The 22299-nt window shown below is 38.7% G+C and overlaps 1 protein-coding gene across 3 annotated transcripts in view; it reads right to left on the bottom strand.

Annotated features, from left to right (window-relative positions):
• LOC129424429 (rho GTPase-activating protein 7) overlaps positions 1-12851 on the bottom strand; it is a 59440-nt gene extending 46589 nt beyond the window's left edge. For 2 of the 3 annotated variants that reach the window (XM_073871137.1, XM_073871136.1), the window contains exon 1: positions 12320-12851. In XM_073871137.1, the coding sequence (XP_073727238.1) occupies positions 12320-12434 (115 nt within the window). In that variant the 5' untranslated portion in view covers positions 12435-12851. The remainder of the gene's footprint in view (positions 1-12319) is intronic. The other variant, XM_073871138.1, reaches the window with a different exon arrangement.
• Positions 12852-22299: the final 9448 nt, after the last annotated feature.

Raw genomic sequence — 22299 nt, 5'->3', positions numbered from 1 at the left:
ATAGGAGATATTTAATGCTCTATAATGTTTTAATCAACTGTTCCTCTCTGGGATAGTTTTGTGTCTAAAGAGGACGATAGTATAGAATTAACTCATTTAGCATTTACCATATACAGTACTGAGGAAACAACATATAAATGGACTTTTAGGGGAATTTTGGGGAAAGAGATTATAGCTCTCCAGGTTACAGTTTACTCATAACCTGAAGTAGTCAAGCTAACACAACTGTACTGTAGTACCTACACAACTTGTATTCTCATAGACCCACAGACAGCCCACTGTCTAAATATCAGATACAACCGGAAGGTGCTTTTTTAAACGAAGCCAACTTTAATCTGATAGACTTTATGCAACTTTCAGAGAGCACACAGGGATTTTTATCAGTTCGATAGGAAGTTGTGTTGATAATGTACCAACTGAAACAAGTACTTTGGAGGATGAGATAACCACTATATTTACCAAAGTATCTACACACTTTGATGCATTTTAACTAAGAAATGAAAGTATCCAAAGGCAGAAGTGTATTCCACTTTCTGAGTTACATGTGTAAAACATTCTATACTTTTTACTTTTAAATGGCTAAACAATAAAGCACATGCTTAATATATACATGCATGCTTACATGCTTTTTGAAATAATTGAATTATTAACCAGGTCCGTAGCCAGCCTATTGAAAGGGGGGGTTCTTTTTTTCAAAAAGTGGACCTTTTTTCAGTTTTTCTCCTCCTTTTGTATTTAATTATGAGCAGGGCCGTACATAGGATTTTATAAATACCGAGGTCCATATATGTATTTTCTAGGGCATGCACCCCAGGAAAAAAATCTTATTTCTCTGCTCTACAAATATGAATCAGAAAACCAAAAAATCAAATAACTATAGATTTTTTAAACTATGTCAGTATGCAGAAGATTTGTGTTGGTCATTAGGAATACATTTTAATCATTATTTTACCATGGGCACACTGGGGTATGTCAGTAAAGTAAACATAGGCTTACTGAATATAGAATCATTTTAGTGAATTAACTAAAGGCTATCAATAATTAGTTTATTAAATTAATTCAAAATATGAACACACTTATTATACACTTAATATGCTGAAATACATAATATGCAGGGAACTAGAATTTTATAAATGGGTTGGCCAAGGCTACTTTAGGGGGTCCATATGAAAGAAAACTGTAATTATTAAAAAAGCATAAATTAATTTATGATTTCTTCACATTACCCCACATTAGATTAATATTCTTCTTGCCCTGCATGCATTATACTAACTGTGTAAGATGTAAACATAAGGTAAGCCTTAATCTTAAACTTCTCACATCTGATTTACTGTCTGTTAATGATCAAAAGGCTTCTTGTTAACTGCAGTAACTTTAGCAAAGTTGTTGAGAAAATCAAAATTCCATGATAAACCTTAAACCTACTTTTAATAGCAGAGCTCAACACTAGAAAGAAGTTACAGTCAGGAGGACCAGTGAGTGATTTTCTCTTCTTTTGTTATTTAAATATAAGCCAAAAGATGAACGTGCGCTCATTTCGACTACGTGCACGCGCATTACCGGTGGATGAAGCATTGTACTGCGCACGTGATGCGTCGCGTTTTCAAGTTCAAGCTTCGCAGCAGTCCAGTAGTACAACACAGTGAATCATACAGTAAAAATATATCTTAAAGAATTAAAGAGTGGCGTTGAATTTTGTTAATAAACACGCTGAATAGCGGGAAGTGAACTACTGGAGGGAGTTAAAGCAGCGCATTAATTTTGACATCAATATGTGCTCAGCCGCAGTGTCTTGTCACCTTGACAGTCACTCTGCGTTTCATATTTCTCGCCAATAAACGGCTGTATAATAGTCAGAGTTTGATTACTTACATCTTTCTTGCACTTCCACTAACTGCGCATCTGACCCCTGTGTTGCACTTCTGTCTGCCTGGTTTGATTTTATTGGTCATCTCGGAATAATTTTGACTTTATTTTACTTATTGGGGTGCAGCTCAGATCTGTTGGCCTGTGACATCACACTGCCGCGAGATCTATTTAAAAGCATACTTAGTCATTTACTATTGAATCAGTCTCGCAGTGCTAAGACGTCACATGCTGATCGGTCTGCGCAGCCAGAAGTCAAACGAGTGCTGAGCGTTGAATCAAATAAAACGAGGTTCAAAAAAATGACTGAGATCCGGACCTCGTGGACCTCAATGGTGGGTACGGTCATGCGTCCAGCTTCAATAATGTATCATATTAATTTGAAACAGCAACCCAGAATATTTGTCGCAAGCATTGATTAAAACAATGATGACAATAATTACGTAAAAAAACGACTTAAATTCTGGACCTTGCAGTGAGGGGGGGTTCGTTCGAATCACCCGAACCCCCCCTGCCTACGGGCTTGTTAACTGTTATTAAAACCAAAGATCAGCTATGGGTGCTATGCAGTGATGTTAACATCGAAGGTACTGTTATTCCTGATCACATTTTTCAAACTTTAGTTAGTGTGTAATTTTGCTGTTAGAGCATAAATAATACCTGCAAAATGATAAAGCTCAAAGTTCAGTGCCAGGCGATATATTTTCTTTAACAGAATTCCCGAGTAAGGGACTACAGCCCTTTACTTCCCGGTTGAATGAGGTTAATATAAGAGTTTTTGACTAAACCCCGCCCACAGGAATAGGTCAGTTGGCTCAAACGGCTCTGCTAAGCTAAGCTGCTGTCGAATCACAACACACTAAACAAACTACACAATCAGAACTCATTACGTATTTCTGAAGGAAGGACTTCATAGAACAAGGAAGACATCGGCCCGTTTTTAAGACAGCGGTATAGAGAAAACAGCGATATACAGATAAGTAAATTGTGTGAAAAATACTGTACCGCGCTTTTTTACACGTGAAACATGAACACATGTTATGTTGTGCACTGTAAACACAATCAAAGCTTTAAAAACACAGAAAGAACAGGGCCTTTAATTCGGTAATGAGGTCACAGCTGTGATTTATCACAATTAAACCACAGTTTTCATATCAATTGACCAATAAGCATCAAGGATTGGAACGATCCATTTTGCATTTTTAAGAGAGAGTTTAATACCCATTGGTACAATTATTATTATGAGCAGCCCAAACTGTTTTCTTGTTCCAGAAAAGGTAGTCAGAGAGCAAGGGTTAAACTGGTTACACTTTGTTTTGATAGTCAAGTTTAGACAATGTACTAACTATAAATAACTTTGCAACAACATGTCAACTAACTTTATTAATTTAACTAACTGTCATTAGAGTATTAGTAGCCTGTAAGGGTTAGGGTTAGGGAAGAGGTTATGGTTATTGAAATAAGTTGACATGCACCTGCAAAGGGACATGCATCCCTCAAATGTCTGTTGAGGGATTATCACAATAAAGTGTTAATAGATATTAAGCAGACAGTCTACTAATACTGTAAAGATAGTTGATAAGTACAGTAGCTGCAAAGTTACTAATAATTAGTAAAATGTCTAAAGTAGACCATCGAAATAAAGTTTTACCTAAAATCTATAGTTAATATGGGTGCTCCTGAAGAAGTGAATTACAATGAGAAAATAGTATTCCTCTAAACAAATAAAAGATTCAACCTGCAGGCACCCAGGCATAGATTTAATACTAAGAAGGCTTTATTTGCAAGGCTACACATTAACAAAATCTATTTTTCTGTTTTCTAGTTCTGTAAATACTGTATACTACAGAAGTCTGAATAGAAGATTTTCCTCTTTAGCACTTGTAACATTTATAAAGAAGTAAAGAGCTGTGTCTCTCATTTAAAGATGCTAAAGCTGAACATTTTGATCATTTGTATCATATTAAATGGATTTAAGATGTAAAGAGAAATTAGAGTCTATTGGAGGTTAAGAGCCTGTAAAAAGAAACGTTACGCTCTTGGATATCTCACAGACAACGTCTCACCTTTTAAGGATATGAGAGTTGTCCATGTTCAAGTGTGTGCGACACTTAGGCCTTCACTAACAGATATGCCTGCCAAGTGACACCACAGAAGACACTGCGCAGATTGCAGTGTGAAAAACCATTAGGCAACCTGCACTTTTGGGGATCATACGATGACGCAAACTGCTGTAAGACCGACTCTTATCAGGCTGAATAGAAAAGTACTCGGATTAAAAAAGACAAAGCTTTGATTTTCCAGTAATCTGCACCTGAAAGATTATCCTGCACTGCTGTCTTGTGTAATAAAACACAAAGACGATTACGTATATTGCTTGGTGCCACGAAGGTTGGGATTGTTTTTGAAGCGAAAAGAAGAAATTGTCTGTTCTGTACTGTTTTGGTGACCAACAATGACTATTTTGCAATGTAACAGTAATCATAGTCAGAGCACTTATAACATTTTTGGTCACCAGCCTGCAAGAACTGTCATGGCAAAATTATCTAAGTGATCCCAAGAGCGGGTAAAACAAGACGAAACACTCCGATTAGCTCATGGTTGACCTTGACTTTATGTTCTCATAAGTGGCGAGTGTACAAAGTACAAAGTCCTTCGCATTCATCAAAACAGCTTTACAAATCGTGTTTCTACACAACGTGTTTACATGGAGTAGAAATGCATCTCAAGTGGAAAGATTTGTGCGCGCATATACAAAAAATATTTACCGTTGTTAAGGCCGGCTTGACGTTGCAAAGCACCGATTTACGTGAACTCGATGGTGCAGAGAGGAACTGGAAAGTGTTGATTTAATAACATGCAGGAGTGTTGTGACAGCAGCTTTGGCTGAGCCAGGCACTGAGGGATGACAATTTTATGCATCATCAAAGGTAATGAAGGATCTGGAACCTTCCTTCAGGGAAGAGACGTTTGATTAGGCCATAATGCCAGATTATCCTTTTGAACTGAGAGAAAATGAGTGAAACTTGAAGAGGTAATCTTTGAACATGCTTTAAGGGAAATAAAAAGAGGGCATTAGCGAGGGAGAAGTCATAAACAACTCAACTGGCGGAGACATTTTCGCTGCTCCAGAGGTCAATCCTCCGAACGAACATTTAGCATGTAAACTATCAGTTGTGAGTTGTGGTCATGCACAGCAGGAGAGCATTTTCTATTGTTTCATAAGCAAAAGCATAAGCGCATTGAACGTTTTCCATTAGTCAAGTTGAAACCGAACCCCCCGCGTTGGTCCGTTTTCTCCAAAAAGTCCAAATGGATTGTCAGGGAACATTATGTCACCAATGAAGGCATACTGTAGCAGTAATGGTCCCACCCCTTGGGTTTTTCAGCCAAGTAGTTTGTAAATTCAACTTTGCTTTGTAGTAAACATTGTAAACGTAACGTGCTTTCTTTGCTTGTATTTAAAAGCTCTGGCAAAAATGATTCATGAACGTTTATGTGTCGTAAAGTCTCCTATTGACCAAAGTACAACACATCCAATATCCAATCATCTATCACCTCTGGTCACATCGGAGGATAGAGAAAGACTGAGATGCAGCTGTTTAATGAGGCCTGGCAATGAGAAGTGTGATTATATATGCTTATGGGAGTGTGTGTGAACGCCCAACTCATGCCCACCTCACCTCTGAGCCCCGTTTATGGAGAGGTCCATGTGTAAATCTGGTACTTTAATCAGCTATTTGCATTTTTTATGGGAAATTGCTGACAGATGTAATCAATCGTTCAGCTTTTGCTTTAATAGAGAACAGTTGTAAGTAGCTGGAATGCTAATTCTGCTACACAAAATCAACTAAAGGTAGATTCAGATCTTGCATCCGCATTCATTTACAGCTTTCTTGCGACATAAACAGACTTTTGTTGCTTGCATTATTATTGAGCAGATGCTTTTATGCATAGCAACTTTACCTTTGTGCTGTTGTTAACAGTGGTGCCTCCAAGGGGCACCCCTAAAAAGACACTGCCTCCCAACCAGAAAGAGTGAAGTTGTTTTAGTATAATAACTTTAGTATATAAATTAGCATGGACATTGGCGAAAGACTATATTAAAAATAAATGTTATAAACTTGCATGATGTTTACTGTAGAATGCGCTCTGAACCCCTCCCTCTCTTGACCCTCGTTGCGCAACTACACGCGGACACATGGTCAAGTTTAGCGGCAACCACCCCGGGAAACTAAATTTAACAAAGCAGGTGGCTTAATGCCAAACATTTTATGAGAAACAGCACAAATAAATACAATAAAACTTAAAAATGAATTAAGTAGTTAAAAGTAAAATATTATTGCATATGCTTAGTCTTTACTGTATAAATGAAATGTAGCTATACTACCTTAAAAGTGCACACATGTAGCCTACTTTTATACATGCGTTTGATTTCTCAAATGCTTAATAAGACTTAATAGGATAATCACAGCATTTTGAGACAATTATGTGCGCTGTCTTTATCGTTTGGACGCGTACTGCGCACGCAAACTTTAAAAAACGTGTGAGGAAAGTGTTGAGATCTGTTTAGCGTCTTCGATCAATTCTGTAAGCTGGTCCAAGCATCAGTCTATGCTTATTGCGGAGCACTGCAAAATATGTTTTTCGTATGTTATATAAAACGTTTAATGTATCACACTCACATTATACAGAACTGTTTGGCTTTTAACTTTTTGTTTAAGATTAGGCATAACTTTTTAAAATAAGCTATGTATGTTTTTTGGTATATATACACTCACCTAAAGGATTATAAGCAACACCATACTAATACTGTGTTTGACCCCCTTTCGCCTTCAGAACTGCCTTAATTCTACGTGGCATTGATTCAACAAGGTGCTGAAAGCATTCTTTAGAAATGTTGACCCATATTGATATGAGGAGATTTGTGGGATGCACATCCAGGGCATAAAGCTCCCGTTCCAACACATCCCAAAGATGCTCTATTGGGTTGAGATCTGGTGACTGTGGGGGCCATTTTAGTACAGTGAACTCATTGTCATGTTCAAGAAACCTATTTGAAATTATTTGAGCTTTGTGACATGGTGCATTATCCTGCTGGATGTAGCCATCAGAGGATGGGTACATGGTGGTCATAAAGGGATGGACATGGTCCGAAACAATGCTCAGGTAGGCCGTGGCATTTAAACGATGCCCAATTGGCACTAAGGGGCCTAAAGTGTGCCAAGAAAACATCTCCCACACCATTACACCATTGCATTAATGAGAAATTGAACAGGTGTTCCTAATAATCCTTTAGGTGAGTGTGTATATATGTATGTATGTATGTATGTATTATTTTTGTATTATCATTTTTTTTCAAACATTTAATGGATTTCATTGGCTCTTAAAATCACATATGTAGAACAGTTAGCGAATTGGCGTGCCGTGTATAGAGCATGTAGATTAAACACTGACAATATTTACACTCAGATTTAAAGATGGTCTAGGCGAATTCACGCGTTTTAGACCATAAAACATTTTTTGTAACATACAGCAAACATCTCCTCACTATCTGCTTGCTGCCTGACCGCTGATCAAACTGTAAAGAACCGTGATCTGTGTAGACAGCCTAGGCTCCACAAACTGCAATAACAACAAAGTGGCCAAACCTAGCACCAGAAACGATAACAAAGTGTTCCGGCCAATAAATGACAAGAAGGATTTGGGGGTGGGGGTGGGGGTTTGGCGCGTTCATGAAAGCACAGAAGGGAGGGAGAGGAGTTAGCTACGCTCAGTTTGTTTGAAAACAGTTCAAATATCAACAAAAAGTAACGTCACACAGATTCGCTTAGAGCGCCTTTAAGGTTATTATAAAGATAGAAATAAAGAGGAAGGCAGTCGACATCTCCACCTACAGTATGTCAATTTGCAAAGGACTTCACTATTTATATAGCAATTAATTGCTAATTAAAAGTATAATGTTACATTAATCAGAAACAAAAGTAAATAAGTATAACACACATTAAACTGAAATATTTTTGGTGCCACTGCATGATTTGCTATGGCCTCCTCTGGCCCCCCCACTGGCGCCCCTGGTTGTTAACACAATGGTCCAGCAGTTAATATAAAATTCATCTTTTGTTTACGCTGCTTACAAACTACATATTTTGTAATATTTGAACAGCAGGTAAACCTGTGAAATGGAAAACTACAATGGGCCTGAATAAACACGTCAGTGAAATTTATTGTCCTACTGATGGACTGCGGGCATTCCAGCAAACACACTTGTGAAAAACATTAACAGACAACTGGTTTGAAAATCCATAGATGAAACCAAATCCAGGCCTAACTGTAGGTCGCTTTTTGGCATTCAATTTTTGGACAGATCAAATATGTTTACTCGGTTGCATAAGTAATAAAAACACAAAGAATCCATATCAGTAACCCAAAAAATACTTTTTATTTGACTGTACATTTCTAAAACTAACCAGCCCACTCCTTTCCCCAAACACAGCTGTTAAAAGAATATTTCAGTGGTATGAGGTTTAAGACCTCTTTTGAACTGACCAGCGAAATATGAAAATCACTTCATGATTTTTAAAATATCAGATAGATAGACAGAGAGAAAGACAGACAGGTGGACAGACAGACAGGTAGCTAAATAGAAAGAATGACGGACAGATAGACAGATAAAGGGATGGATGGATGGACAAGTAGACAGAAAGACAGACAGACAGATAGATGAATGAATGGATGAATAGATGGACAGATAAAGTGAGAGAGATGGATGGATGATGGATGGGTAGACAGACAGACAGGCAGGTGGACAGGCAGACCGACAGACAGGTAGCTATAAACACACACACACGGACATACAGACAGACAGATATACAGACAGACAGAAAGCTAAATAGACAGAAGGATGGATGGACAGACAACCGACAGACAGATAAAGGGACAGACAGACATACAGATGGATGGACAGATAGACAGACAGATATGTAGCTATATAGATGGACAGACAGACAGACAGACAGACAGGCTGCCAGGTTGACAGACAGACATACAGGCAGGCAGGTATATAGACAGACAGAGAGACAGGTAGCTAAATAGAAAGAAGGATGGACAGATGGACAGACAGATCGAGGGGTGGATGGATGGATGGGTAGACAGACAGACAGATAGATGAATGAATGTATGAATAGATGGACAGATAAAGAGAGAGAGATGGATGGATGATGGATGGGTAGACAGACAGACAGACAGGTAGGCAGGTGGACAGGCAGACCGACAGACAGGTAGCTATACACACACACACACACACACACACACACACACACGCGCGCGCGCGGACATACAGACAGACAGATATACAGACAGACAGGTAGCTAAATAGACAGAAGAATGGATGAACAGACAACAGACAGACAAAGGGACGGACAGAGATACAGATGAATGGGCAGATAGACAGACAGACAGAAAGACAGACATGTAGCTATATAGACAGACAGACAGACAGACAGGCAGGCAGCCAGGTGGACAGACAGAAATACAGGCAGGCAGGTATATAGACTGACAGAGAGACAGGTGGCTATATAGACAGAAGGACGGACGAATGGGCAGACAGACAGATAAAGGGATGGACGGGTAGAAAGACAGATAAACAAACAAACAAAGATTAGGTGAGATAGTAAGGCAGGCAGGTGGACAGAAAGACAGACAGGTAGCTAAATAGACAGAAGGACATACAGAGGAAAGACAGATAAAGAAATGGATAAATGGATGTACGGGTAGACAGATAGATAAATGGAGGGACAGATAAGTAGAGGAAAGATGGATGGATGATGGATGGGTAGACAGACAGACAGACAGACAGACAGGTAGCTAAATAGACAGATGGACGGATGAACAGACAGACAGATACAGGGATGGACGGATGGATGGTTGGGTAGACAGACAGACATCTAGACAGACAGGCAGACATGCAGCCAGGTGGACAGGCAGAAATACAGGCAGGTAGGTATACAGACAGAAAGATAGACATGTAGCTAATTAGACATAAAGACGGACAGACAGACAGATAAAGGGATGGACGGTAGAAATACAGACAAACATAGAGTAGATAGAAAACAGACAGACAGCCAGACAGACAGGCGGGTAGCTAAATAGACAGAAGGACGTATAGACAGACAGACAGATATGAACGAAGGGACAGATAAGTAGAGGAAAGATTGATGGATGATGAATGGGTAGACAGACAGAGAGATAGACAGACAGACAGGTAGCTAAATAGACAGAAGGACGGATAGACAGACAGACAGATAAAGGGATGGACGAATGGATGCGGTAGACAGACAGACAGACAGACAGATAGACAGATAGCTAAATAGACAGAAGGACCGATGTGTGACAGACAGACAGATAAAGGGATGGATGGATGGATGGATGGTTGGGTAGTCAGACAGACAGGCAGACAAGCAGATAGATAATAGGATAGTATAGTAATGCTATAGTAAAAATATTTTTCTTGCAGTTGTTGTAGAGAGAAAACCTTGGAATCTGACCCCATTTCCTCCCATTTTTCCAGCTGTGTATGTTTCTTTTCTGTTTCTTTTTTCTCCTCTCTTTTCTTTCTTTTTTTTCTGAGATTGCAACATCTGGCGAGGCTTTTCTCACAGTAATCTCTGGAGCTAACAGGTCTGTTCTGCATCATAATGGAACTCAGAGCTCTTTATACACAATTCCTCTCTTGCCCGCTGTTGATACATACATACAAACACTGCGCTGACAGGCACACCAGAAACACGTGGCTCTGGTTCCCGCGATGAGGTAATGCTTCTTGGCAAGGCCGAAATCTGATCTGACCAAAACGAACGCCGGACAATCTGTTCAGTGTAAAAACGAATGATGTAATACAATACAAAAAAGGAGGAAAAGTGATTAAGCATCTGTGTTGATGCAGGGAAGGCGCTTGCGAGTATTTCTTTGCAAAACGTTCAGCGTCGTTGACGTAAACCAGATATCGCAATACCTCATCAACCCACATCAATAAAATCTCCAATATCTCTTTTGGGCAGATGTTTACTCCAGATGCAGGCAAAACAATGGTTTCGCTAGCGCTGCATTGTATTTCATTTGACGTGTGAGGTGCCACAGCGATTGCGAGGCCTTGGCGGCATTCCGTTTTTAATTGTGGGGAGTTGAACAGTCTGTTTTTTCTGGCTTTACGAAAGTTTTTCCCGCGCTTATAGTCCGCATCTGGTTCCTCTGACAGACCTCGTGATAAACGCACAACCATATTTGGACTGAGTTATGACAAGCAGGGTCAGGGAGTAAATATTAAGACAGGACTGTGATGTACGAGACAAAAATCTCCACCCTACATGAGCAGGGACGTAGAACGGAAGAGAGAAAATGAGAGAGAGAGAGAGATAGTGTGAGAAGGTGAGAGAGACAGGAAAGACTATTAAGGAAGATTTGGTCTGCTGAGAAGGTCTCATTGAGACCAAAGGCCATTTCCTGCAGTTACTTTGATGCCTCTGAGGTCACCAGCGGTGTGGATATCCGTGCAATTAACTGTTCCCTGTTAGCATGGCCCCTGTTAACATGTCATAGTCCTCTTAAAGTCAGGAAACATTCGGACACTTTAATGCTTATGCTTATTTATGCTTACATATTTCAACCAACTTAATTATCACTTAAAGTTTTATCATTGACACGGTTTACATGAGAAACATAATAAATGAAACTCTTTACAAAAAGTATAGTGGACAGCACAAGTGTGAACAAAAGTAAAGAGTTACTTTCTCTGGTTTACCAAATGGAAGCTATTAAACAAAAGTACAAATAACATTTGGCAGACACTTTAATCCAATGCAATGCAACATATCCATGTTTTATCAGCATGTGTGCTTGCTGGGTTCAAACCTATGACCTTTCACACTGCTAATGCAATTCTCTTCCACTAAGCTATATAGGATCTTGCACAAATGATAACAAATCTCTTTTCTGAGGTGACAGGTCTTTTTCTAAATCTATGCAATCTTAGAATACACTATATACTCCACTAGGAGTTCATAGAAACCAATTGGCTGCCACTTTGAAGTAATTTTATGCTTAGATGTTATTTCAAAGCAAATAACGCATAAAATCTCAATTATTACTGAAAGCACTTGAACGGTTGTGGTGTTGGCACTTGTTTAGAGAGTAAACTTAATGCATGACAAAGATGATTTGTGCAAAGTATTTCTCCCAGTTTATATAACAACCTCTAAAGAGTCTTAAAATATGTATCTGGCTGCAGTTAAAATAGAAAGCGTGAAATGTCCCTAATTGCAAACCTGGCATGACTAAACCTAAACTTTTGGCTTGTCATACTGTATCTCAACCTCAGTTTCATTATACAACATCTGCTGGACATAATGTAGGAAAATAAGTACATCAGTGATCCACCATAGAGGAATAACTTTACCTGACAGCCGTTTTTCACGTGCGCTCTTCCAAAATATATCCCAGGCTTTGTTAGTGGAATCCTTCACATGCTCGCTAAAAGACCTCCTGAGTGGAGCTTTCATGGTATGTGCCATATCCAAGCGCCTTCAAACCCGTCAGCTCGCTTTATTCCATCTGTGCCGAACGCAGTGAACCCGGCGAGTCCAGCAGAGAAGCCCGTGGAGAAGGAGTTTTCTTCTTACTAGTTTGACACTTGATGCAGAAAGCCTGCATTGGGTTTGTGGACTCCCTCTAATGTGCTCGAGTGTAAGATTGTGTAAGAGTGAGGGAAAGTGAGGAGGAAGGGGGGAGAAAACTTTTTTCCTCCCGAGCTTGGGGTCAGAGGAGCCTGAAAAGGAAATAGCATCTACTTTGGGTTAAGCACCACCACCCCTCCACGGCCCCCTTGCCTTCAAGACAAAGTCAGTTCTGCATCTGGACAGCAACCAGTTACACACACTCACACAAACTCATTCCTACGCGGGATACTAAGATAAATGTTAAGCTTGTATGTCCCTTTTGCTTAAGGTCTGGGGAAGTAGACAATGACTGTCACCTTTTTCTTTTTGTTTAGTCCTTCCTGCTTACCCATACTTCCCAATTTAAAGAAGAACTTCTCTATTTACAGTAATGTCAGCCCTTCTCTGGTAAAAAACTAGCTTGGTCAAGCTCGTGTTTAACTGGTTTAGCCTGTTAACCAGCTGGACGTCCAGCCTAACCAGTTGGAATTTGCCCCAAACCGTTTAGAAATCATCAGTCTAACCAGATTAGGAGACCAGCCTAGTGTTAAGTGGTTTGTTTTAGCAGGGTTTTGAGGCTGTCAATTTTCTGATTCCAACAAACAGTTTGACTTCAAATAAACAAAACGGTCTTGATTGCATATTGGCTTGTCAGAACGTCCTTGTTAACTTGCGCTTGCTGCATAATTTAAGTTCTTGCTTTGCTTACAAAGGACGACGTTGATAATTACACTCAACAAGAGTTGAAAGACTTTCTGCGAATGTTTTGTACACTGTACATTTGCAGTATTAATCGCTGGATTTATTCGCATTCTGTTGACTCAATATTGCCTCTTGTTGCCAGATTAAACACCACATATGCTCAGAGATGGATGACCCGGGATGAGTCTTCTTGCTTTAGGGAATCTGTGCCGTTTCTGACAGTCAAGATTTTGACCATAATGCTCTATATACAGTACTTTTGTGATAATTTTATGTATATTAGGTTTAACATGTTGTCTTAGCCATTTTATGTCTTTAAATGTTACCTGTTCTGCATGTCAGATGAGATCATATGACAGGATTTACTAACTAACCAGGATATCGCCCCAGTCTAGATTTGGCACTCTTAACATTCACCGTCTTCCTAGGTCCACGCTTTTGTGATGTACTGTAACACCACTTTGAGTGTCAGAAAGAAGTCTATTGTGAAGCTAGCACAGAAAACTCAAGGGCTCAAGGGTGCATATCGACTGAGAAGGGGTGCCCATGAGCACTTAAAATTAATAATGGGACACCCTACAGCACGGTTCCCCAAATCTTACCCTGGAGGGCCGGAGCACTACAGAGTTTAGGTCCAACCCGAATCAAACTTACATACCTGTGATTTTCTAGTGATCATGAAGACCTTGATTAGCGTGCTCAGGTGTGTTTGATCAGGGTTGGAGCTAAACTCTGCAGTGCTCTGGCCCTCCAGGGTAAGATTTGGGGAACATGGAGCATTTAAACTTGGGTACGACAAGCAGGTAGACTGTACGATGATGACACCTATTGAATTGTAGGTTGTGATGGCTGCGACACACGTTAGTGCAACGTTATCAGCATGCACTACTGGTAAACAAATATCGGTAGATCGTAGCAGCAAACACACTGTGCGTTGATCATGCTAAATTTCTGACACTGTCAAAAAGCTATCGTAGGCTATCTTTGGTTGCAAGACCAGGAAAACGGACGGTTTTTAACCTTTCTAACTGTGGGTTTACAGCAGATGCGAGTTCAACGATTTGCGCGAGTAGTTTACATACAAAGTCAATGCAAAGACGCGATCAGACGCGTCCTCGCGTGGGGCGATGCGAATCACGCAATATGGAAAACACGCTTTATTTGCCTTAAACGCGTCTTCGGCCAAGTTGAAAATATTCAACTCGAGCTAAAAAAATCGCTAAAAATCGTACAGTGTATCCCGGGTTTAAGTTTACGAGTTGCAAGTCCACATGAAGTGTGCCATTTGGAATGCAGCCTTAACACTTGTGGTCTTCCTACAAGTCCGCACTTTTGTGATGTTACAGCGTTTTGAATTTAGGAAAGAAGTCTGCTGTGAAGCTTGCAGTGAAGTGTGGGCTCCGAAAAAGTGTGCATTAAGGGTGCATATTAGGTTGGCCATTCGTGCCAGTTCCGCAGGACACGTCCAGAACATGTTTTCGGGTTCGTTCTCCGGAAGTCGCGTTGGTCGACCGCATACGTCATCAAGGTTTAATATTTTGGGTTTAATTTCAGAAAAGCAACCGTTACATTTCAAGGTAAGAATGAAACTACAATGATTGTATGTCTTAAAAGAAATAAATCTTAATTTTCTTATGTATTTTAACTGAAACCTGGATGACGTATGCGGTCGAGCAACGTGACTTCCGGAGAACGAACCCAAAAACATGTTCGTGACGTGTCCGGCGGAACTGGCACGAATGGCCACCCTGGTGCATATTGACTGAAAAGGAGGCGCCAATAAGCACCCTTCGGAAACCTAAAATGACAAATGTGTAAGATACTGTAAGCCTACGAGCCGCAAGTCTACATGGAGTGCGACATTTGGGACAGGGCCAAAGGTGACTGCATGCCACCTAGCTTAGCTTAGCTCAACAAACAAAATCTGGATAATTGAGTTACTGTACATGTGTGGCTTTAACTTAATAATTTGGAATTCATTGGATTGTAATTTATATAGACTGTTGTGAACACTTTCCCATCTAGACTTTAAACATGCTTGGAATCTTATGGACTGTTTTAGGGTATGGTATTGATGTACTCCATGCTTTTAACACTGTTTTAGTCTCACACAATTTAATTTAACCCCAATTTAATTTGTGTACTCAAGTGATAAAGCCGATTATTAGAATATTAGCATACCGGGTACCAATCATGAGCTTTTAAATCAGCAATTTTTCACCTTTGTTTCCACCTCTTTATAGTTCAAACCACAATGCTTTGTAGTAAAAATTGTGAGTGAGATTTCTTAAAAATAAATCCTGCCTCTTTTATTCTTGTGTTGGTGAGATTTAATAAAACCATTACTGTTTGTAGAAACAGACATTCATATGAAATAAGCAATGTTTATCGTCTCACAAAGCCTAATTTTTTATCACTAAAAGTGTTGTTTTGGAAAGCAAAAGACCTTTGGTGAAGGTAACTGTCAGGTTTTACAAAATATTAGCCTTTGTCTAAAGGATATAAAACTGTTTGCCGTATCTGACAGAACGTGTTGGATATTTTTATATTTGCATTCAAATCTGTCGATATACAGGAAGTGCACTGCATTTTTGATTGATGCAGAAAAATTTGCTCAGTGAATATTTAGGATTATTACGGTCCTGTGGAATTCCCTCCACGCCTGTAATTTACAGTACTGTGTTACGGGCATCTGGTTCACATTAGAGATTTTACAGTCTTCTCTGCCCGCTATGAATCCAAAAGGCAAGAGACGATAAAAGAACACACTTGTTGTATATTTTCTTTATGCATGATGTCTTAGGTAAAAATATACTTAAATGTCAACAAGTACAAGTACACTACAAATATACTAATAAAAATATAAAATTCCACTATAGTGCACTTTAAAAAGTAGACTAAAAATGAGTAATACATACATTTTTGTGTATTGAAATCAATGGTGTCTCAAAATAGCATAGCTGAGTACACTTAGATCTTCTAAAGTTTATCTTATAAACTACTATTATTAAGTATTAAATTAGTTTTATTTTTGTCCGTGGGTTGAAGGTTGGGGGATTTTGTTCATCTGCTGTCCATCTTAAAGCATGAGGATTTTATAAAATTACACTGTTTATAAATACCTTACAGTTCAGTACAGTGATTAAGAAATTGGGTGTAGCCTAATGCATAAAAGTGAAGTCTTGGCGTTTGGGGTAAGGGTTAGTTTTGGGCTCATATTTATTGTCCATTAGGCTGGTTTCTTATGCAGACCTGGCAACCTGGTATGTTCATGCCAAAAGAATGACTATAGCCCATGGCAAAATCCATAATATGGCGAAATGTGTGTGAGCAAAACAACCCTACAATGGAAAAAAAACACCATCTACTGCGTTTTAATCGTAGACCGTAAAAAAATATGGACGTAGTGTCCGTGACGTCACCCATTGGTTTGTGAAGATCGCTTTTGAAGCCTAAAGTAGGCGTTGCCTGCCGTCGCCATCTTGGCCGCGCGTCCCCGCGAATTACTCGCGGAAAACCGAAAATGGGTAAAGAGGCGGGACATGGGTGAAGCTGAGGTGAAACCACGCCCGCCTAGCGCAAGTCTAGTGACAGCAGTGGCTGTTCAACCGACACTCAAGCGGCCACGCCCTTAATTATGCAGAAGTTTAAGGCTTAATATAATCTAAATGGGTGAGTTACAAAAAAATTCACCCCCCCCTTACAGTTGTCATGAAGGGCCAAATTAGCTATATAGGCCAAAAACACTTTTTGTACCAGGCTGTAAACATATTATTTTCTACTGTGAAGTTGGCCATTTTTAACATGGGAGTCTATGGGAATTGACTCCCTTTTGAAGCCAGCCTCAAGCGGCCAGTCGATGAATTGCAGTTTAAGTCACTTCCGTGTTGGCTTCATTAGAGAGATCGGAAGGTTGCCCCTCGATTTTAATCCACATTAAACCAAAGCAGTCCCTGTAAACAGGCTGTTTTGATAATTTTGTTAATGTGATGTCATACTAACAAAGCCCCACCCACAGCCATTTACTGATTTTTCTAAATGTTTTAAATGCTAAAGATACTATTGTCTGAGACTGTATTCACAGGAATCATATATTTTTTAACTGAAAGCGTTCACTGTTTGTTGGGTAGCTGTAGCTCATTTGCATTTAAAGGTACACACATGAAAACACTTTCATTTTGGACATGCTATAACAAATGATCTGTGGGGTATTTTGAGCTGAAACTTCACAGACACATTCTGGGCACACCTGAGACTTATATTCATCTTGTAAAAACGCCATAATAGGTGTTTTTTAAAAACACAGCACTATTTCTGTGCATTTTGTGCCTGCTTTATCTTGAGCTGTAGGTTACAGCTGGGTGCACAGCTGTTTAGTGAATTTGTTCTCCACTATTTTTATTTCAGTTGAAGAAATATGCAAAAATAATTTACATATCTGTCTCAAAAGAAAGCTAACATAATTAGAAGTGTCCTGGCACATACTGCATGCACATTTTAATTCACTATATAAAGTCTTTGCTGTTGGACCTGCTGTATGGTCTGGTAATTATTCATTCAAGGTTTAAGTGTTTCTGCTCTTTTCATGCAAAACAAACTAAAAGGTGAACCTTGGGATGTTGGGGTGATGGTGGCAACAGTATGGTAATTAAAATCTATGAATTCATTAAAACCAAGGGCGTTTCAAGTTTCACGGCAAACCTATACCTACCATGACTGCTGCAATCAATTAAACAATAACACTTCATTCCCAACATCCATCAGCTCCAGTGCAACTGTGTTTCCCAATATACCAAAACCAGCTTTGGATTCCAGCAGTACTTACTCAATCTTTGTTGTTGTGAAGGGTGGGTTTATGATACAGTATGTGTAAATAATTGAAACAGTGTTGAATGTTGTCCGGTATTCAGGGACCACAGGGAATGCCGGCTTAAAAGCAACAATTTGATTGGAAGGTCAGCAGCGAATAGCAGACCAACTCAAACAGAATGTTCCCATTCAGGGACAATGTGTCTCAAAGCAGTCATTCTTCATTTGTAAGATGCCTTGCTACTCATAATACCCGGCAACATGCTTGTCAACAATCTCACTTACAGTACATCTCGTACAGCTACGTTCCCTATTTGATCGTTTATCAGCTTCTTCATCTGCATTTCTTTCCTGGCAAAATATGTCTCTTAAGTATCTTGCTCTGTAATAAAACACAATCCTTTCTCATTTCATGTCTTTTTGAAGTGAGTGAAAACACATTAAAGATCCCTAAATGGACTTTTCGATCAATTTTAATGTAGCTTAATAAATACTTTTTATTGTGTAGCAATTACAAACCCTAGCAGAACAGCGAGGTTAAGCAACCTGAAGTTATGTGATTTAGGATTAAAGACTCAGTATTATATTATGTATCCAGTTCTTTGTATTATGAGCTGTTTTTATCTACATAAATTGGTTACTCAACTGTTTGTCCTATTTTCTTACAATTGTCGCTTCGGTTTAGGGCAGAGATGCTCATAAGTCTCTGAGCTCGAGTCCAAGTCAAGTCTGAAGTCTTTGAGCTTGAGTCCAAGTCAAGTCTCAAGTCTCGGAGCAGATACTTCACGCGTTACGTCGTGGGCAGGTTGTAGGTAACGGGGGAATAACAGCGAGCTCATCAGACGTTTCCTAAAAATAAACATTGTTCACGAGTCGCGCGGCTCGACTCTGACTCAAGTCTGAAGTCTTTGAGGACGAGTCTCGTCTGAAGTCACTGTGTGTGCGACTTAAGTCGCACTCGAGTCCGAGTCTCAAACTCGAGTCCCCATCTTTGGTTTAGCGTTAGATTTACATAAAATGATATCCTTACCCAAACCCAACTCTAATCCTAACGCCATGCTTCTATGGTATAAAATTTAGAAAATATAAAAAAATAAATCAGAAAAAATAGTATAAACCAATACTTAGTGACACCCTAACGCAAACACCAAATCTAACCCTAAACCGAAGCGAAAATGGTTTTAAAATAGGAAAACGCAGTTGAGTAACCAATACATGACAATGACACATAAACAAAAAATTGTGATACGATCACGAAAAAACGAGGAAAATCGTGACAGTATCACAAAAAATAAAAAAATACCTGACTATTAGTACATCATTTTGTGAGACTGTGTAGGATTTTTTTTTAAAAATTGTAAAAATACATTTTATATAAAATTTTTAGTGGAACATTTTATTTTACCTCAAAGCAAATCATATTTCAACATTGTAATGTTATTGCTGCCTTTACCACCACCATTATATGGCTAATATTATTCATGTTGCCCCATTTAAAAATGTGCAAATCTGTTAATGTTATTGCTGCCATTGTTACATTGTATTTGCACTATTTGCGCATTTCTTAATGTTTTTTTTACACATAAGTTAATACTGTACATTTTCTTATACAGATATCATATACATAGTCTAATTAATATTTTCAGATTCTACACTCCTACTTGTTACTGCACTCCTGTTTTTTTGTACTTAGTACTTATAAACTGCTGTTAATACTGTTAATAATATACATTTACATATATAGACATCATATACACAGTCTATATTTATATTTTTTCATATATATTACTATATTACTACTGCTCCAGCATAGTTTTTATTATAATGTTTCTTACATTTTATATATGTATGTATGCGTGCATAGTTTGTGTACAGTATGTATGTACAGTCCTGGCATTCATTGTGCACCGCAAAGTAAGAATGTCATTGCTCAGGGAAACCTGCGCTCCTAACTGGGTATATGACAATAAACTCTTTGAATTTTTAAACAGATCTCAGACCCCCCTGAACTCTGTCCCCCCCAGGGCCCCAGGTTTGGAATCACTGCTCTAAATCATCATTATTACAGTAAGTAAAGCTAATATACTAAAGTAAAAAGTTGGATATCAAAATATTCAAATTGTAACATCCCACAAAAAACTAACATTTTTCACCTTTTCAGTTGAAAAAACTTACAAAGTGCATACATCTTATGAAAAAAGTATGCCTGTGTTTGATAATGATATGAATACTAATCATTGTTGTAGTTAATACTGCTAGTTTGTAAATATTATCTTATATTTGATATTTCTTAAGACTCTTATTTTCCCGTATTACTACCATAAAGCTTCTTTGCGATGCAAAAATACATTGCACAACTACAACAAGCTTGCTTATATGTTTCCCTGCTGTTTGTTTTAAGTAACATGCTGTAAACATGTTGAATGACCCAATACTCATTTTATTGCGTAAATCAATTATCCAAAGTACGCAAATGAATCAAAAAAGCCACAGATGAATCATCAGTGCGAGATCAGGACAGAAATTTCCAGTGCAGACAAATGAGCTTGACCAGGCCTCATAAATGTTGTGGTGTTGTAATCTGGTTTGTAACTCGTTTCCCTTTTCTGCTCGAGGTCTTGTGGGAAGTCTGACTGCAGTGATTCACAGGGCCCCTGGTGACTTCAAGCCTTTGAAGAGGGTTGAGAAGCGGGACCAGCTCAACCCATCCAGCAGCCGTTAAAGGGATCGCTGACGTTAGAGGAGGACACTATGAATGACATGTCCTCCGTGGGGCTGGGGATGAACAGACTGTGGATCACTGCTGAATGAGCTAATTGAATTTAAATGTTGACTTGACTGGTTTTGGGTTGGGTGTCAGTGAGAAGGAGTGTAAAAAAAATGTGAGCAGATGAAATGGGACACAGATAGATGCACTAGAAACACCCAGTATCTGTCAAGGGTTCCCAAACAGGTGCAAAACATTTATTTTGATCCCATTACCCAAAAGAAACCGGAAATGCATTGATGCATCTCATCCAGAAACACAGTTTTTATTGCTCTTGTTTGCTTTTTATTACTGTATGACACATGACTTTACTGAATATATCAGAATCAACTTGATGTGTGGATGTTTGAAACAATGAAGACTCATTTAATACATTAACAAAGACAGTATTAACTTATAGCAAGACAATAGAAAGCAATTGAGTTAAACTTCCCAACTGATCTGAAATCTAATGTTGGCAAAAGTATTGTAGCTCCAAACACAAAGTTCAAAGCTGAACAGAGAACAGCGAACAGCTAAAAAGTGAAGTTAAAACATTCATTTCCTTGTTTTGAGAGACACATCATTTAAATAGCGATTGCTGACGGGAACATTTCTGAAAAACCTGATGAAACAGTACATTTTACTGGTATTGAGCAACTGTCTTAAGAAATCTTGGCTGAAGAAATGTTTTTTTTTTATTTTGTCCAGTATGCACTTATTGGCAAAGAGACTGTTTCATGGAGGGCTATATAGATGATCACATGCATAATGTTCTTCATTATATGGGACTGTTTCTATTAATGCAACACTTTCATGCTACATTTAAAGTTTTGGCATTTGGTCAACAGCTTCTCATTGCCATTACAGTTTCGAATAGATGACCTGTGGTTTTATTTGGCCTTACAAAACTCACAGTTAGCATTAAGTGGAGTCTTAAATGATCTTAGTAATGCATTTCAGGCCACATGGAGGTGAATGACTTGACAGACAACTATTGAGTACTGGCTTGAGTTATTATTTGATCAATAAGTCATTGATAGGCCTGCACTCTATATTCAGAGATGATAAAATGCTTCATAAATATTTAAACATGATATTCTATGTTATATACGCATCCAGAGGTCTGATCGTGTTGCCGTCACAGAAATATTGGTCATTTGTGTGTGTTGAAATGGATAATAAAACACAACTGCTAAACGTTCTCAGATGTCATCTTTTTAAGTTACACAGTCTGACAATACAGACATTAGAAAACATTGCTTATTTTATACAATTTTACATGCACATTTCTTCAGAATTTTGTTTTGAATGGTGGCAGGGACAAAATGCGGCGCAGCAATGCTACCTGCACAAATTCTATTTTTTGTACTTAAAACTTAAAAGTATAATCAACTTGGATTTACAAGATATTTCAACTTTGATGTTTTAGGGATGGGCATTTTCCAGTAATTTGCTATTCGA

The sequence above is a fragment of the Misgurnus anguillicaudatus genome, chromosome 9 (assembly GCF_027580225.2).
Source record: "Misgurnus anguillicaudatus chromosome 9, ASM2758022v2, whole genome shotgun sequence".
NCBI lineage: Eukaryota > Metazoa > Chordata > Actinopteri > Cypriniformes > Cobitidae > Misgurnus > Misgurnus anguillicaudatus.
Note: the sequence above shows the minus strand (reverse complement) of the source record. Positions and strands in the feature narration are given on the sequence as shown.